General features: G+C 41.8%; 1 protein-coding gene across 1 annotated transcript; it reads right to left on the reverse strand.

Moving 5' to 3' along the window:
• Positions 1–16,662: 16,662 nt before the first annotated feature.
• On the reverse strand, positions 16,663–18,282 carry LOC122756858 (the record flags this gene model as incomplete). Its single annotated transcript, XM_044007565.1, has 3 exons — positions 16,663–16,768; positions 16,869–17,053; positions 17,783–18,282. Coding segments are annotated over 3 exons (791 nt in total), but the record flags the coding sequence as incomplete, so codon positions are not given.
• Between the last annotated feature and the right edge of the window lie 157 nt (positions 18,283–18,439).

Raw genomic sequence — 18,439 nt, forward strand, 5'->3', positions numbered from 1 at the left:
AGCAGCATACTGGACACCATCGACGCCAACAACAACAACCAGGATGTGCAGCAACAGGCAACAGCGAGTCATCTTTGTGCGTATATTGATGTATTGTGACCAAAAGCAGTAATCACGTCGATTTAAAGCTAATGAACAATTGTGTTTGTACTCTCTTCTTCTTCTCATTTTCACCATGCGCAATTGCGACAAGAGTGCGTTAGATAATAAGGAGGAGTGGATTGCTACTGGGTGAGTATTGATATTATTATTATTATTGTTAAGTGAAGTGGGTGAGTGTAGATAATTATAGTAGTTGAATTAGGTTTGTATAGGCTATAAGAACAGATAGTCATTATATATTTGGGGTCTCATTTGCGATTTGTTGCCTGCTACTGCTAATGCTGGCAGACAAGCAGGTTGTTAGCGCGGACATCATATCTATTAGACGATCCAGCTTGTTGACGATAGCCTTGTTGATGGCTGAATTAGCATTCTCAATTGAATTTGAATTTGAATTTGCATTTGCATTTGGATGCTTGCGTTCGAGCAGCATTAGGCCAATCAATTGATCTAGCTTCTTTTCAATACTGCTCGTATTATCCCTGGCACCTAGATATTGATGAGTCGGGAGGAGTTGCTGCACTTGCTGCCTCTGCTGCTGCACCTGCTGCTGCTGCTGCTGCTGCACTTGTTGCTGCACTGGTTGCTGCACTTGTTGCTGCTGCACTTGCTGCTGTTGAAGTAGTAGTTGCAGCTGTAGTTGCTGCATATTTTGAGGCTGAATGCGTTGAATTTGCTGTTGCTGCTGCTTTTGCTGCTTTTGCTGCATTCGCTGTTGCGGCCAAACACTTGGCTGTTTCACATTTAGTCCAAGTTTAAGTGCGTCGGCATAGCTGCCAACCATAGCGTTGCTCAGATTTAGTGGCTGCTTGGGCTGCTTGGGCTGCTGATTGAACTGTAGCTGATTGACCTGTTGTTGTGTAGTCTTCTTCTTCGCCCTCTTCTTTGACTTGATTGGCTGCTGCTGCTGCTGCTGCTGCTGCTGCAGCTGTAGTAGTTGCTGCTGCTGCTGCTGCTGCTGCTGCTGCTGCTGCTGTAGTATATGAAGCTGTTGTTGCTGTTTGCTAGCATTTGTGGCCTTGTTCAGGTGTCTTTTAATAATAGCCGCTGTTGCAGCATTATTATTATTGCGATTTGACGACTGAGGATTCGCTGTCGCTTTTGTTTGACGCGCCAATTCGGCGACTAGTTTTGAGGCTTGCTGGAAGCCTTGTTGATTGGCCATCTTTTGCTTGCAGGCCTCTTTGAAAGCAATGCAGCCGCGATAGCTTGCCGCATGCTCTCCCAAACAATTGGCGCATTTAGCCGACTGGCTAACATCGCCCTTTGCTCGTCCGCAATCAGTGGATGCATGGCTGCCGCTGCACTTGACGCACACGAATGGCCGGCGGCAATAGTTCTTCGTGTGGCCGAATTTTTGACATCGATGGCATTGCACCGCATCGGCGTTGCGCAATATCCTCTCGATTTTGACTCTCTGGCCACCCAAGCACTCAATGTTCAGAACATTTGTGCTGTTTGGAGCGGCCACCACTTCAACCTCGAACAGGTCAAGAGGCTGGCGAGTGAATCGCTTCTTGATTACACTGACAAATCTGACCGTATGGCCCAGATCTGTCAGTTGTTGACGAATCCAATCTGTTGGCGTCGAACGATGCAGATAGCGTATGCAAAATCTAAATCCTCGATCCGCTGCCAATTGATAGGTGTGCGATACAATTCTCTCCTGAGCGAAGTAATGCACAAGTTTGCGATATGCCGCAATATTGGCGCATTGAATGCGCAGACCTTGCCCAGCTGTCGGTTTGGTGTAGAAATTTGCCGTACCGATCGCCTTCTTAATCCCCTCCAGTACTGGCATTATGTCTGGCACAAACGGCAAGTACAATGGTGTTGGCCGATTCTTGCGACTACCATTCACATTCACATTGCCATTGGCATTCGTATTGGCATTGTCATTGTCATCGATGACCTCATCCTCATCCACCTCATCGTCATCGTCATTTAGATCTTCATCCATTTCAATATCATTAACAGCATTTGCATCAACATCATCATCATCAATTGACAATTGACACTTGTTGTTGCTCTTGCTGTTGCTGTTGCTGTTGCTATTGATGTTTGTATTATTGGCTCCATCTGTTGGCCGCTGATCAGTTGCAGCTGTGTTAGCATTTGCAGCAACCAATTTGCGCGCAGCTGCCATGGCGGCAGCTTTCTTAGATGTGGTCGGGGCATCTTCATCAACAGTATCGGATGCAACAATCAGTTGCTTTTTGAAAATCATTGCAGACAGCTTTCGGTTAGCTGGTGCATTGCTGGCAGCCATTTTACGGCACGTTGCCACTGCCGAGGCAGACAGTGGAGGTGGCGGCTTGATACATTTATTAGCCTCGCTGCCGCTAAATAAATGATTCAGCATTTCATTTACATCAGCAGAGGGAAACTCATCGGATCCATCAGCGAATAAGTGACTGACTAACTCATCATGATCAGCTGCAGCTGCTGCTGCTGCTGATTGTTGTGAAGCCGAATTGCAATCCATATTCAATTTCAAATTGAACTTGGATTTGGATTGAGACTTGGATTGAGACTTGGAATTAGATTTGCTTTTGGTTGAAGAATCAGCTACAATTGCAGTGGAAATTGTAGCAGAATTTGAAGTGGCTTTTGCAGTTGACAAAGTTGCTCGAGTAGATGACGTTGGATTGCCACCAACGCCATCACTCGACAATTGTTCGCATCTCTGCAGAACTTTCAGCAGCTCGTCATCATCGATGGTGGTGATGTCGCTGCTATTGACGCTGTTGTTGCTGTTGTTGTGGAGCTTGTTGGAGCAATCAGCTTCCGATAGTAGCTGAAAGCTATTGCCGAAGTTGGCGTCCTTTTTTGCCGCCATTTTCTTATTAGATTTCGAATTTGATTTTAATGTCTTTGATTTAGGGCTATTTCCCTGATTACTAGCTGGCCTCTTGTTCGAGATTAGCGCCTCATTGTGCATCTCGAGTTTTTGTAGCAGCTGCTGCTGCTCATCCTGCTGCCTCTGCTGCTTGTGCATTTGCTGCTCCTGGGCCAGCATTGCGTGCATCGCACGCGCCAGCACAGTGGCAGCATTCTCTTTGGCCTCCTGACCATTATTACAATTGATATTGCCACCAACCTGATTTGGCCCACTCGCCTCGTGCAAGCCAATTCCAGCCAGTAGATAATCGTCAAGGGAATCAACATCAACGTCGTCATCATCATCATCCACCTCCTCCTCATCATACACATCATCCACAAACAACTCCTCGTCAGCGCCAGTCTCGTCATGGTCGGCGAGACTGCCCGAGAGTGCGTTGTACATGATCGTTTGATTAGGCCACTGGACACACGTACGCCGACAGTTATTAGATTGTTAGATGTCACTAGTAGAAATATCCACTAAATTTAGCAGTAATAGTTGTTGGAGTCTCTGTCTCGGATTAATAGCAGTTTTGAATAATTCACAAAAACAAAAAGAAAAAACACTAGATTTTCACTTTTAATTATTGGCTGCGATTTATTCATGTAATTATTGACTTTTATATTTTCAGATTTTTGTCCGTATGTCTAGATTGATCTCTAGACGGCCCGGATGGCGGCGTCTGCCGGGGGCTCCACTGCCGCACACGCACGAAACTCTAAGTCGACACTCGGCTCGGTGCGCACTCGCTGCCGCTCACTCGGACGACTCCAGGGAAACTGGACTGCCCAGCGCCTCCACCAGATTTTTGAGTACCGATTCGGCCGATTTACTCAAAGCAGTTCCAATCCCCGATCCCAATTCCAATTCCAATTGGAAATGGAAATGGAAATGGAACCGGAGACGGGAAAAGCTTTGAGCAAATCAATTGTCCACCGACTGTGATGGCGAGAATCTCACCAGCAACAGCCGGTAGATGGCCGAATGGGTAGGCGCTAGACAGTCGCTAGAATCCATATCTATCCCATTATTATACCTAGTATTTTGAATGGAATGAATTGGCGCCCAAAATTAAGAGAATGTTATCTAACAGGGCTCAACTGGCTAAACAATGATATTAACAGCCGCGCAGGGCTGCCATATCTAATTAAACTACTTAACATAAATGCGAATGTAAAGTGTGTATGTACAAGTGTGTGTGTGTGTATGAGTGAGTGAATGAATGTGTAAATCTACAAGAAATTGCGTTGCGCGAAAAATCAAAAAACTAATAGCTACAATCAAAAAATGAGCGAATTAACATTAATAGTGATTAATTAAATTAAACTAAATACTAACTATACTAAAATACTGCTAATGAAAAGAAACTGACTAATAATACTACTAATATTGTGTGTGTGTGTGTATGTGTTGTACTATATTTACAGGTTGTTTTTCATGTGATGGCTGCTCGACCGGTGGAGGGGGGACGAACACGAACATCAGAGGCTGGCATTCAAGGAGTGATGCAGCAGATCAGTGGCGACATCCAGCGGGACATCCAAGGAGTACAGGTAAGTAGTAGGAGTGGATTCATCAGGTGAGTATATATTTAGAGTAGCAATTGTGTGTACAACTCTAATTCTGTTGTTTACTTGCAGCATCAACTGGAATTTTAAAAGTGAGACTGGCAGTGGAACCAGCCATGTAATCAGCAACAGCACTGGCACTTGGGTGGCCAGCACCAGCTGCTGCATTGACTGCAGTTGCATCCACAACTGCAATGGATATGGACATCGACATCTTCATCAGGGGCGTCTGGGGTGGTGGAATCAGCGCAGCGCGTCAATCGAGCTGGCACCATTAGCAGACGTATTGATTGCAGCGGTGTAGGCCACAGGATTAGCATCATCTGATTCTTCCGCGTTGGAATCAGAATCAACAATAATGATGACATCAGCATCACTGTTGGCATCACAGTGAACAACGGCATCCGATACTGAGTCAGAACGGGCACCAGCATGGACATCTGTTGTGGTAGGAGCAGTGGCACCATCTATGCAACGAGAGGCGGCATCAGGGCTGAAACCAGAGCTGTTGTCATCAGTTAAGTCAATAGTTATACAAGTACTCGCTTCCAAGTTTTCTTCAGTGATAACATTTGCTTTTATTTTCGCAGCGGCTAACGCAATGTCCCTAGATTTTGCACTTGCAATCGCACAATCTCTAGAGAAGCCAACCGCGTTTCTTTGCGAGCGGATTCTGGCCCATATTTGCTCTCTTCTTGCGTTCGCAACGATGGAGCTTAGGTGAGTATTGATCATTGAGGTATATCGCTGTCTCTGCAGACGCTGTGGCACAAATGGCTCGGAGGCAATTTGCCGTGCTGCCAAATTTGAGTGGTTAAGAAGCCGGCGCACATAATTGGCACACATCACTTCATATATGGAATCAACTGAGTTGACTTTTAGATCAGAATGGAGATTGTCATTACTGACGTACCATGGCGCTCCCGCAATGGAGCGGAGGATCTTGTTTTGAGCGACCTGAATGCGACTGAAACTGCGATCTGTCACCAGAGAGCCCCAGACAGGCAACGCATATTGCCATATTGGGGCAATTAATTGCTTGTAAAACATAATTTTAATTTTTAATGGCAGTTTACTGTTTGCGTTCAACAGCCAGTTTAATTGCTTGCTTCTTGTTCGAAGCTTGCCAATCAGCGTTGTGATGTGGGTGTGTAAGTGCAACCTGTCATCTAGTTGCACACCCAAATAGCGATGACTTGATTTACTTGCAATTCTATTGCCTGCACACGTGATGACAGCCTGCCGATCGTCAACTTGGACACGTCGCAGGGAGTGCAGGACATGTATTGTTTTAGTGTAATTTATAGATATACACCACTTCTTGGTCCATTCATCTAGGGAGCCAAGGTATTGATTGATTAGTAGAATGGAATGCACTGGACAGATGCTGGACGATAATATGGCTGTATCGTCAGCGTAAGTGCCAAGCATCATACGACTACCATAACGAGATGTACTAACCCTTGGCAGCGGGATGTCAGCAGTGTAGATAGTGTACAGTATAGGTGCTAGTACACTACCTTGAGGAACACCAGCGGCAAACCGTTTGACGCTAGATTGGGCATAATCTGAGCATTCAACGAGGAACAAACGATTGGATAAGTAGCTGAAAATTATGTTGAAAAGTGCCTTGGGCAGTAATTTTTTAATTTGTATTGCAGCCCAGCATGCCAGACGCGATCGAATGCCTCAGAGATATCCAGATATATCGCCGAGCAGTAATTACCGTCTTCATAGGCTTCCAGTAGGAATTTGGTGACACGACCCAGCTGCTGTTCCGTGGAGTGTTCACTTCTGAAACCAAACTGATGGTCAGGTATTGACTCACTAAATGCCTGCACATCCATTAATCTTCGAAATATCAGCAGCTCGAAGATTTTGGAGAGACCAGATAGCAGACTGATTGGCCTATAGGAGCTTAACTCGTGAGCAGGCTTTCCTGGCTTGGCAATCATTTTAATCTTGGCACACTTCCAGCGATCGGGAAAATGACCCAATCGGAGCGCACTGTTAAAGATGAGGGTTAGGTATAGAAGCGCTTTCATTGGTAGGGCTTTAATGGTTCTATTATCAATTGCATCTAATCCTGGAGATTTCTTTGTTTTTAGGCCTTTGATAATAGACATCACTTCCTGGACTCGGATTGGACAGAAGTTGCTGCTTGAATGGGTATTGTTGGTAATACCATTGCTGCTGCTGCTGACGTTGCTGGAGACAATATCCACACAATTGACATCAACATCATCATCAGGTTGACAATGTGATTCAACAAGTGCTCGATCATCACTGCTGCAAGTCATAATTGCCTGGAAGCGGCTCTCCAGATGCTGAGCGAAAGCTTCAGCTCTTTCCTCGCTTGTTCGACACCAGATGCTTGTTGCATGGTTGCAATTGGTGTAGTTGCAATTGCAAATACTACCATTATTGCCATCTGCATTTGTAGAGGCAACAAACTTTTTAATAGGCAGATTTGCACTTGGCTGTCGCTTGATGCTGTTTGTTAATCGCCATAGCTTTGCCATGCTATATCTATCGTTCGTGTCAATAGAATTAACTAGCTTTTCCATTTTTCTATTTCTAGCATCTTTGATGGCATACCTGATGGCTGTGGATAACCTATTGTAGACGGACTTGGCAATCCGATTTCGGTTATTAAGTAAGTATTTTCTGATTAGATTTCTGCCTTTAATCATAGTTAGTGTCTGATTACTAATATGACTATTGTTGGTATTATAGCGATTGCAATTTGGATTACGGCCATGGATTTGACTCGACGACTGCATACAGTTTGATGCATAGGTGGCAGCATCAGTAATATTACGCTCCAGTAAGCAGACAGCATCGTTTACATCCTCATGGCTGTTGATCTCTGTGTTTAGCAGGATATGATCATCAAGCCATTTCTGGAATACGGCAGTGTCCGCTTTTAGTGGCAGCAAGTAGCATTTGGATTTTGAATGCGCTGGCAACGTTTTCTTATCAATCAGCTCGATTGTGAGCGGCAAGTGGTCTGAGATTAATTCGCTAGAGATTGAGTCTTTTATATTAATCAATTCTCTTTTTATCCCACCATAGATTGCAAAGTCGATAGCTGAAGGAGATTGACGCGAACTATATGGGAAATGAGTGGAGGAGCCGGTGGCAAGTACGTTATTATTGTTGCTATCATGAATAACGTTTTTTAAGAGTGATCTGCCTCTAACGCAAGACCTGACGTTGCCCCACCAGTTGCTTTTGGCGTTCCAATCACCCGCTACGATGAAGCTTGTGCCATGTAGTTGCATTAGATTAGTGAAATCTTCATCTCGCCATTTCAACTGTGGAGGACAGTAGATTGAAGAGATAATTAGCTGTCGACCTTTGTCCATGTAGATTGTGACAGCCGAGCATTGAAGCATCTTCGTAGATATAAAGAAGGCTGCTTTATGACAAATATGGTTTTTTATTATTAGTGCTACACCACCTCTTCGTTTATTAGAGGGATGGTTAGCTAGGTGAGTTTGGTATCCATTTATGTGAATAGAATCAGTATCAGTAAAGTGCGTCTCGGATATTAACATAATATCAATATCGTTGAGCAGAGCATGATTAGCGAGCTTGTCCATTTTGTTGCGCAGGCCAGCTGCATTCCAGAATAGGATTTTTAGCTTACAGTTGTGTGTAGGAATCATTTGAGGTCTCATTTGCGATTTGTTGCCTGCTACTGCTAATGCTGGCAGACAAGCAGGTTGTTAGCGCGGACATCATATCTATTAGACGATCCAGCTTGTTGACGATAGCCTTGTTGATGGCTGAATTAGCATTCTCAATTGAATTTGAATTTGCATTTGCATTTGGATGCTTGCGTTCGAGCAGCATTAGGCCAATCAATTGATCTAGCTTCATTTCCATACTGCTCGTATTATCCCTGGCACCTAGATATTGATGAGTCGGGAGGAGTTGCTGCACTTGCTGCCTCTGCTGCTGCACCTGCTGCTGCTGCTGCTGCTGCTGCTGCTGCTGCTGTACTTGTTGCTGCACTTGCTGCTGTTGAAGTAGTAGTTGCAGCTGTAGTTGCTGCATATTTTGAGGCTGAATGCGTTGAATTTGCTGTTGCTGCTGCTTTTGCTGCTTTTGCTGCATTCGCTGCTGCGGCCAACCACTTGGCTGTTTCACATTTAGTCCAAGTTTAAGTGCGTCGGCATAGCTGCCAACCATAGCGTTGCTCAGATTTAGTGGCTGCTTGGGCTGCTTGGGCTGCTGATTGAACTGTAGCTGATTGACCTGTTGTTGTGTAGTCTTCTTCTTCGCCCTCTTCTTTGACTTGATTGGCTGCTGCTGCTGCTGCTGCTGCTGCTGTAGTAGTTGCTGATGCTGCTGCTGCTGTAGTAGTTGCTGATGCTGCTGCTGCTGCTGCTGCTGTAGTATATGCAGCTGTTTGCTAGCATTTGTGGCCTTGTTCAGGTGTCTTTTAATAATAGCCGCTGTTGCAGCATTATTATTATTGCGATTTGACGACTGAGGATTCGCTGTCGCTTTTGTTTGACGCGCCAATTCGGCGACTAGTTTTGAGGCTTGCTGGAAGCCTTGTTGATTGGCCATCTTTTGCTTGCAGGCCTCTTTGAAAGCAATGCAGCCGCGATAGCTTGCCGCATGCTCTCCCAAACAATTGGCGCATTTAGCCGACTGGCTAACATCGCCCTTTGCTCGTCCGCAATCAGTTTTTTTTTTTTTTTTTTTTGATTTGAATAGTCAGGTCCGCATGAGGCTGACTGACTGACTATATTTATTTATTTACTGCTATACTACTGTATAATATAGTAAATTTGTTGACGCCTATTGTGTGTAGGTCTCAAATGTGAGTGTTACATTAAATGTGAAGTGAAATACAAAAGTAGTTTGATTAATTATGTGTTAGTGAATGTATAGATATCTTGATTAGGAATGGCATCCTGTCTGGAAACGTCATCTCTTCTGGAACTGGTATCCTGTTTGGGATTCAAAATCTTTCCAGTTTATTATACAGACCAGCTGCATTCAAAACCAGAATCCTTAATGTGTAAGTGCTTCCAAGAGAACTAGGCAATATTGGATGTGTCATTGACGTGTTTAGCCATCATGCAGTTTGTTAATAAAGTCAACATAGTAATAAGCTGATCCATCTTCGCATTAAGATTTTCTATACTACTGACTTTCATGGGAACAGATCGTTTGCGCTCATCAAGCATTAACTCAATTAAGGTATCAAACTTTGCATTTAATGTTTTGATATCGCTATCATTATTAACAGTGAGCCGAGCATTACTACGGCTACGACTTCTAAATCGCCAGCTGGCATGTTGATCGTCTTCATGTCCATGACCATCATTTGATCGAATTTGGCGCAACTGCTGAAGTGACCGTTGGTGTTGATTGTTCAGATTTATAGGTACTGGTTGAGCATTTTGTTGACGCTGCAGTACTTGCTGACCTTGTTGCGTTTTTACTGCAGTAGATGGTTTTTGCTTATTAGTTATGCCCATTTTTATTGCATCAGCATAACTCGATTTTTCTACCAATTTAGCTGAAAGCAGGCCAGCAGACTTTTGACCTTGTTGCTGCGATTGCTTGGACATATTTGTGGGAACCACTCGAGGCTCTTGAGCTTGCTGCTGCAATTTAGCTTGATGGTTCCGCATTACTTGCTGTATTGTCAGATGTTTTGACGACTGAGCAGATTTGGTTGATTTAGAATTGTCAATATGTCGATTAATGATTTTAGCAGTAGCAGCACTATTGCTAAGGCTACCCTGATGCATCAAATCAACCACAAGCCTATTTGCTTGTTGCAATTTTGTTGACTCCTTGATTTTGCATGCTTCTTTAAAAGACTTGCAGCCTTTATAGCTGGCAACATGCTCGCCAAGGCAATTTGCACATTTAGGTGGCTGGCTTAAGCTCCCTTTCTGACGTGGACATTCAGTAGATGGATGGTTATTACCACATTTTACACAGATAAAAGGTCTGCGGCAATAATTTTTGGTGTGTCCAAACTTTTGACAACGGTGACACTGCACAGCATCTATGTTATGCAGTGATTTCTCTATCTTGACCTCCTGATGACCCAGCAAGGTAGTAACTAATATACTACTATTGTTGGGTTTAGCCTCAATTTCAACTTCAAATAAGTCAAGTGGTTGGCCAGAGAACCTTTTTTTGATGTTATTTGCATATCGAACTGTATGCCCCAGTTTAGCAAACTCCTCTTTGATCCACTCAATTGGTGTACTTCGATGTAAATGTCTAATAAGAATTCTGAATCCACGCTCAGACTTGATTTGAAAAGTATGAGATTCTAGGTTTATGTCTTCAAAATGATGAATAAGCTTCCTATAGGAGTCAATGCTAAGGCACTGAATGCGCAATCCACGTCCTGAGGTAGTCTTTACAAAATAAGAGGTATGATCAATAACTTTATTGATCCCTTGAATGAATGGAATGATCATAGGAACATCCGGAATATATATGGAAGGTGGCCTTGAACTTTCCTTATTGGTAATTGTTGACTGATTCGTAGCTGAATCACTTATTTTAGTTTTAGTTTTGCAAGTAGCTTCCGGGTGTTCTTCATCATCCGAATCAAGTCTACTTGGAGGACTGCCAATGTTTCCATTTGGTGCAACATCATTAGATCTGATTTTGGTCGTTTTTGGGCTAGAACCCTTTTTTGCTGGACGCTTGGTCGCTTTTGTCTTCATTTGATTACCATGTTGGCTGGCTAATGCCTGATTTAGCATCTGCTTAACTTTAGTGACGGCTATTGAGCGCTGACTAGCCTCAATAGCTTCAATGTCCGAAAGGAACATATCAGTGTCATCGTCAGATTCGCAGTTCATTGAATCTGAATCTTTTTTTTTTTTTTTTTTTTTTTTTTGTTGAATAGTCACGTCTGCTCGAGGCTGTGCCGTAGACTGACTGACTATATTTATTTATTTACTGCTATACTACTGTATAATATAGTAAATTTGTTGACGCCTACTGTGTGTAGGTCTCAAATGTGAGTGTTACATTAAATGTGAAGTGACATACAAAAGTAGTTTGATTAATTTTGTGTAAATTTGTTGACGCCTACTGTGTGTAGATCTCAAATGTGAGTGTTACATTAGATGTGAAGTGACATACAAAAGTAGTTTGATTAATTTTGTGTGAAATTGTTGACGCCTACTGTGTGTAGATCTCAAATGTGAGTGTTACATTAAATGTGAAGTGAAATACAAAAGTAGTTTGATTATGTTTTAGTGAATGTATAGATATCTTGATTAAGAATTGCATCCGGCCAGGAAACGTCATCTCTTCCGGGACTGGCATCCTGTTTGGGATTCTGTATGGAAGAACCAGTATTTTAACTGGAGCCAGGATCCTGTCTGGAACCGTCGATTTGAATAAGATTGACATCTCGACTAGAGCCAATATTTCGACTGGGAATGGAATTTTGTCTGGAGCCATCGACCTGATTGAAACCATTATTTTGACTGGAGCCAGTATCTTGCCTGAAACTATCGTCCCGCCTAAAACTGATATTCTGATATGAGTTGAAGTTCCGATTTAAGTTAACAGGATGATTAAAAGTAGAAACTGCATTTTTAGAAGGGATAGTAGCAACATATATGCAACCATGTGCCCGTCTCTGCTTGGCCTGTAATAGTTCCCATTTCCGCTTAAATATGTTTGATTGCAAGTGATTGTTGAGCATCACGGAGTAACGCTTCCACTTCAGCCGTTGCGGAATGCACGGGTAGTTACCAATTCGTCTTGCCTCAGGATTGGGATGAGCAAGAAGCCGGCTCACATATTTATAACACAGTTTATTATAGATGCTTTCAACAGTGTCTACTTGCAGATCTATATGAAGTGTGTTATTACTGACATACCACGGTGCACCTGTTATTTCTCTAAGTATTTTATTTTGTGCTACTTGCAGCTTATTAAATCTGGTCTCGCATATCAGCGCGCCCCATATAGGAAGAGCATATTGCCAAATCGGCGCAATAAGCAGCTTATATAGTAATATTTTAAGTTTTAGTGGCAGCTTACTTCTAGCTCCAATTATCCACTTTAACTCTTTAGTTCTCGTTCTAAGCTTGCCAATTATATTATTAATATGAGTTTTTAACAACAGTTTGTTATCCAGCTGTATGCCCAAATATCTATGGCTAGTTTTGTTGTCAATATTATTACCCGCAATTGTGACAACACTTTGATGATCATATTGTACTTGTCGAATTGAATGTATCACATGAACTGTTTTGGAATAGTTGAGTTTGATACACCATTTTTTGGTCCATTCGTGAAATGTGTTGAGATAATGATTAAGGTGTTGTACAGCATGTGTCAAACTAATATTGCTCGAGAGAATTGCAGTGTCATCAGCATATGTTCCTAGCATCATGCGTGCAGTTGGACGTCGAACGCTGGATATGGCTGGTAGTGGCATGTCCGCAGTGTAGAAATTATACAGAATTGGGCTCAAAACGCCTCCTTGTGGAACACCAGCAGCGATTTGTTTAACACTTGATCGTGTGCCATCGAAACACTCCACTATAAATGTACGATTTTTTGAGATAACTATGTAGGATGTTAAATAGTACATTTGGTAGTAACTTCTTTAGCTTGTATAGAAGCCCTGGGTGCCAGACACGATCAAAAGCTTCAGAAATGTCCAGATAGACGGCTGAGCAGAAATAATTATCTTCAAAAGCTTCCATAATGAATTGAGTGACACGACCAAGTTGCTGTTCTGTGGAATGCCGACTACGAAAGCCAAATTGGTGATCAGGCATTGCCTTACAAAACGCCTCCACCTCAAATAGCCTATTCATAATTAACTTCTCAAGGATTTTGGATAGCCCTGAGAGTAAGCTGATTGGCCTGTAGGAAGTCAGCTCATGGGCTGGCTTACCAGGTTTAACTATCATTCTGACTCTTGCGCATTTCCATCGGCTGGGAAAGTGTCCAAATCTGAGCGCACTGTTGAATATAAGAGTTAAATACAGCAGTGCCTTTAGAGGAAGTGCTTTGAGTGTCCAGTTATCAATGAAGTCTAACCCAGGAGACTTCTTAATTTGAAGATCATTGATTATGGTCATAACTTCCTGAACAAGTATAGGTCGAAATTGCACAGGAGGCAAGCTACCACTGTCTAAATCTGGCAAGCATTGAGATTCAATGTCCTCTTTATCCTCTTGACTGCAGGTTATGTTAGGCCGGAACCGTCCTTCAAGATGAAGAGCAAAAGATTCTGCTTTCTCCTCAGAGGTTTTACACCAAATGGCATGTCTTTCGTTCACAGCTGTGTGATCTACATCAACAAATCTTTTAAGCGGTTTTTTTTTTTTTTTTTGAATTTGAATAGTCAGGTCCGCATGAGGCTGACTGACTGACTATATTTATTTATTTACTGCTATACTACTGTATAATATAGTAAATTTGTTGACGCCTATTGTGTGTATTCACCGCAGTCTTGGCTTAGTATAATTTTACAAAGTCAGACTACTCTACTTGCCCGCCGGCCTCGCGCTCAGCGGTGTGCGTCCGTTCACGCTCGCGACACTCAACTTATTACTCGGGTGAGCAACTATGGTGTGAGTCGGATTCACAGCATCTTCAGGCACTTGTTAAGTTGAATGGGTTAAAATCCGGTAGTCACTCGTGCGATTAACTTAGTGACGCTAATTATACACTTAACAATAGTTACAGCTATCGATAATAGTTACAATATTTACATGCAATTTACATCACTAACTCACATGTTTAACATACATAATGGCAAAAGACAATTACATTTAGTTACAATAAGAACAATAATAAATTAACATTCAACATAAATACATTAAACATTAACTTAATATTAACTTATTCTATTTTGCAGGTACATTGGTGGCAGTCATCATGGACATCCTTCTTCGTCGCTGGAATGGTCGCAGCTCGTCAGATAAGTAGCCCTCTTGTTGTCGTCTAACGCTGATAATGGCTTGTGGTTCGTTTTTTTTCAGTGTGCGGCTGCATACGTTGTCATCAGTGGAAAGCGTGCGTCCCGCGCAGCTCGTCGTCCGGATTGGCAGCCATTAAGCGTTAGTGCGTGGCCAGTGTGCATCCATGGAGCACTGGCGTCAATCACTGGCATGCGCCGGCTGGCGCATACCCTCTCCATCTATGTAGTGGTGAGTTGAAAATTGAAATATTAATATTTTCTTCTTTTTTCTTTTCAGATTAGAGGACCCCCAATGGCATCGGCAATCAGGTAAGTAAATTAATATTTTTGGTAATTTTTTTTTCTTTTTTTCAGATTAGTGGACCCCAATGGCGATCAGGTAAGTATATAAGATTTTTTTTTTTCATATTTATTGGCAGCATATATTCTTATTTTTTTCAGCTATTTTCTTTTTCAGCTTAAAATTTTTTTTTTTTTTTTTTTTTTTTTTTTTATTTTTTTTTTTTTTTTTCTCCATAGTTATTTTTTGTTTTTAACATTTTTTGGCCTTTTTTTTGAAGCTTTTTTAACTTTTTTCTTTATTTTCAGCCTTTTTTCTTATTTTTTCAGCTAATTTATTGACAGTCAGTTTGTTTTGGCTTGACATTGCCATGGTCAGTAAAAAGTCGCATACAAATATGTATAGTTTTGCATTTTATATGCAGTTAGTGGCTCTTCAGGGATTTTCGATAAATTTATCGAAGGCGATTGTCGTCCATCCAGATTTTTGCCAGGACTGGCGAGTGTCTCGTTTTGAAGCTGATGTATTGGTGTTATCCCAAGGTGGCAGGTAAGTATTTACATATACGTTATATGTATTTTTTACATTGTTTATTAATTTCTTCGTTTTATTTCAGTTCGTCTGCGTTCTACTGGCGTCCATTGTGGTTAATTAGTCAATTGTCAAGTAATTTTGTACATATTTGATGTATGTAGTATTACTCGTCAATTGATGTGTTAGCTGTCAGTGAGTGGCGCAGGTGCGAATTGGCATCGTTGAAGAATTGTCCTTGGTCGTCAGGTAAGTGGAAGCATTGTTAGCATTATTAATTTGTTTATTATTATTAATATTATTTATTATATATTTATTAATATTTATTATATATTTATTAATATTTTCTTCTTTTTTCTTTTCAGATTAGAGGACCCCCAATGGCATCGGCAATCAGGTAAGTAAATTAATATTTTTGGTAATTTTTTTTTTTTTTTTTTCAGATTAGTGGACCCCAATGGCGATCAGGTAAGTATATAAGAATTTTTTTTTTCATATTTATTGGCAGCATATATTCTTATTTTTTTCAGCTATTTTCTTTTTCAGCTTAAAAATTTTTTTTTTTTTTTTTTTTTTATTTTTATTTTTTTTTTTTTTTTTTTTTTTTTTTTTCTCCATAGTTATTTTTTGTTTTTAACATTTTTTGGCCTTTTTTTGAAGCTTTTTTAACTTTTTTCTTTATTTTCAGCCTTTTTTCTTATTTTTTCAGCTAATTTATTGACAGTCAGTTTGTTTTGGCTTGACATTGCCATGGTCAGTAAAAAGTCGCATACAAATATGTATAGTTTTGCATTTTATATGCAGTTAGTGGCTCTTCAGGGATTTTCGATAAATTTATCGAAGGCGATTGTCGTCCATCCAGATTTTTGCCAGGACTGGCGAGTGTCTCGTTTTGAAGCTGATGTATTGGTGTTATCCCAAGGTGGCAGGTAAGTATTTACATATACGTTATATGTATTTTTTACATTGTTTATTAATTTCTTCGTTTTATTTCAGTTCGTCTGCGTTCTACTGGCGTCCATTGTGGTTAATTAGTCAATTGTCAAGTAATTTTGTACATATTTGATGTATGTAGTATTACTCGTCAATTGATGTGTTAGCTGTCAGTGAGTGGCGCAGGTGCGAATTGGCATCGTTGAAGAATTGTCCTTGGTCGTCAGGTAAGTGGAAGCATTGTTAGCATTATTAATTTGTTTATTTTTTTTTTATTTTCAGCATGACACTGAGGCGAGTTGTATTTCGTTGGATTATCCCTGAGTCGTCAAGTGTGTTTGTATGCGTATCGTCGATTATTTGCGTAGTTTTACTTTGTTTTTTGTTGTATTTATTTATTAATATGTCATTCTTTTTAGATTATTAGCTGATCGTCGTCATTGTTGTTGCTGCTGCATGTAGTCGTCATCTTCATTTTGGATCCGGCTGGTGCATTAACGGTCAGTAGTGTTTCTCGCTGGCTGACGAGGAACAGACTGAGCCGTCAGTACACCAGCTTGATGACGTCTCCATCGCCGTTTCGAACTTCTTGTCCAGGCCCAAGAGTTCGTGGAGGTCCACCATAGGATAATGTTGTGGCTGCCGCCTTGTTTGAGCAATTTGTTCAGTTTGCTCTTGCTGTATTTGCTGTACCTGTACTTGTTGTTGTTGTGTTTGTTGTACTTGTGGTACTTGTTCTTGTTGTGTTTGCTGTATTTGTTCAGTTTTACTTGTATTTGCTGCTGCATTTGTCTGTGCGTTATTGTCTGTTTTGGTCAGTAGTGTATTGAGTAATTTGTCCAAAACAGTCAATAATTTATCAATTTTGTGTTCAATGCGGCCAAACATTGCTTTGTTTTGTTTGGCCGATTGAGTTGCAGCCTGTTGTTGTTGTCTTTGTAGTGAATGTTGTAGTTTGGCCAAGTGTTTTTGTGCTGTGTTTTTGCTGTTTTTCGTCACTGTGGCCTTATTTGCTGGTGTTTTTGTTACTTTTGTCTTGTTTAGTGGTGTTTTTATTGCATTTCCGCGTATTGTCTTTTGTCTTTGTCCTTGTCTTTGTAGTTGCATGTCTTTGTCATTTGTGTTGTTGTTGTTGTTTTTACTACGCGCTGCGCTGCTATAGGTCAATTTTCTGTTGACCACTTGTTGCACGTTTGTTTCTTGTTGTTGTTGTAGTTGCTGCTTTTGCTTTTGTTGTTGCTGTTGCTGTTGTGGCTGCCTCTGCTTGCGCATTGCTTGTGTGGCTTGGGCGGCAAGCAGTTTCACACGCGCTGCTTTAAAGGCCGGACAGCCTTTAAAGCAGCTAACATGTGAACCCCACAGTTTGCACATGTTGCCGCCTCGTCCCTGCCTTTTGGGCACTCTGTGGATGCGTGTGCTCCCGCACACTTCATACATCTAAATGGCCGCCTACAGTAGTTTTTCGTATGGCCAAACGCTTGACATCGATGGCACTGGGCCGGATCGATGGGTTTGGCCATACGCTCCACACTAACTGCTTGCATACCGATCTGTTTGAGACTGAGCACCGCCTCATGGCTGCCATCAGGCTGTGGCTGGAGCTCAATCTCAAACAGATTGAGTGGCTTTGATGTGAATCTGTGCTTCATGACGCGCACGAAACGCGTCATGAAGCCCAGAGCATGCAACTGCACCCTCAACCAGTCGCAAGGTGTCGAGTGGTGCAAGTGCTTTAGCACCACTCGATAGCCTTTTAACTGGCGTGGCTGGTGAGTGTGCAGTTGCAGCTTTTCTTGCTGCAGTACACTCAGTACTGCATTATATGTATCAAGGTCATGGCAGTGAATACGTAGTCCTCGCCCAGCACCACCAGTAGCTTTAGTGCTGAATCCTTTCACTGATGGATGCTTATAAAGCATATCCATCAGTGGCACTACATCAGTCACCAGAGGCAAAAAGATAGCTGGTATCCTTTGCTTGGTGACTGTATCTTTGTTTATTGGCTGTTGTTGCTGTTGTTGGTGCTGGGGTGGAGCTGTAGGGGCAGAGACGGGGGCTGTAGTTATGTCGTCAACATGATGTATTTGTGCTTGTACACGTATTTGCTTTGGTTGTGGTGATGGCTTTGTTTGTGTAGACGTAGTGGTGTTTGTTGCATGTTGTGACGTAGCTTTATGTTTTTTGTAACTTTG

The sequence above is a fragment of the Drosophila mojavensis genome, unplaced genomic scaffold (assembly GCF_018153725.1).
Source record: "Drosophila mojavensis isolate 15081-1352.22 unplaced genomic scaffold, ASM1815372v1 contig_183, whole genome shotgun sequence".
Taxonomy (NCBI): domain Eukaryota; kingdom Metazoa; phylum Arthropoda; class Insecta; order Diptera; family Drosophilidae; genus Drosophila; species Drosophila mojavensis.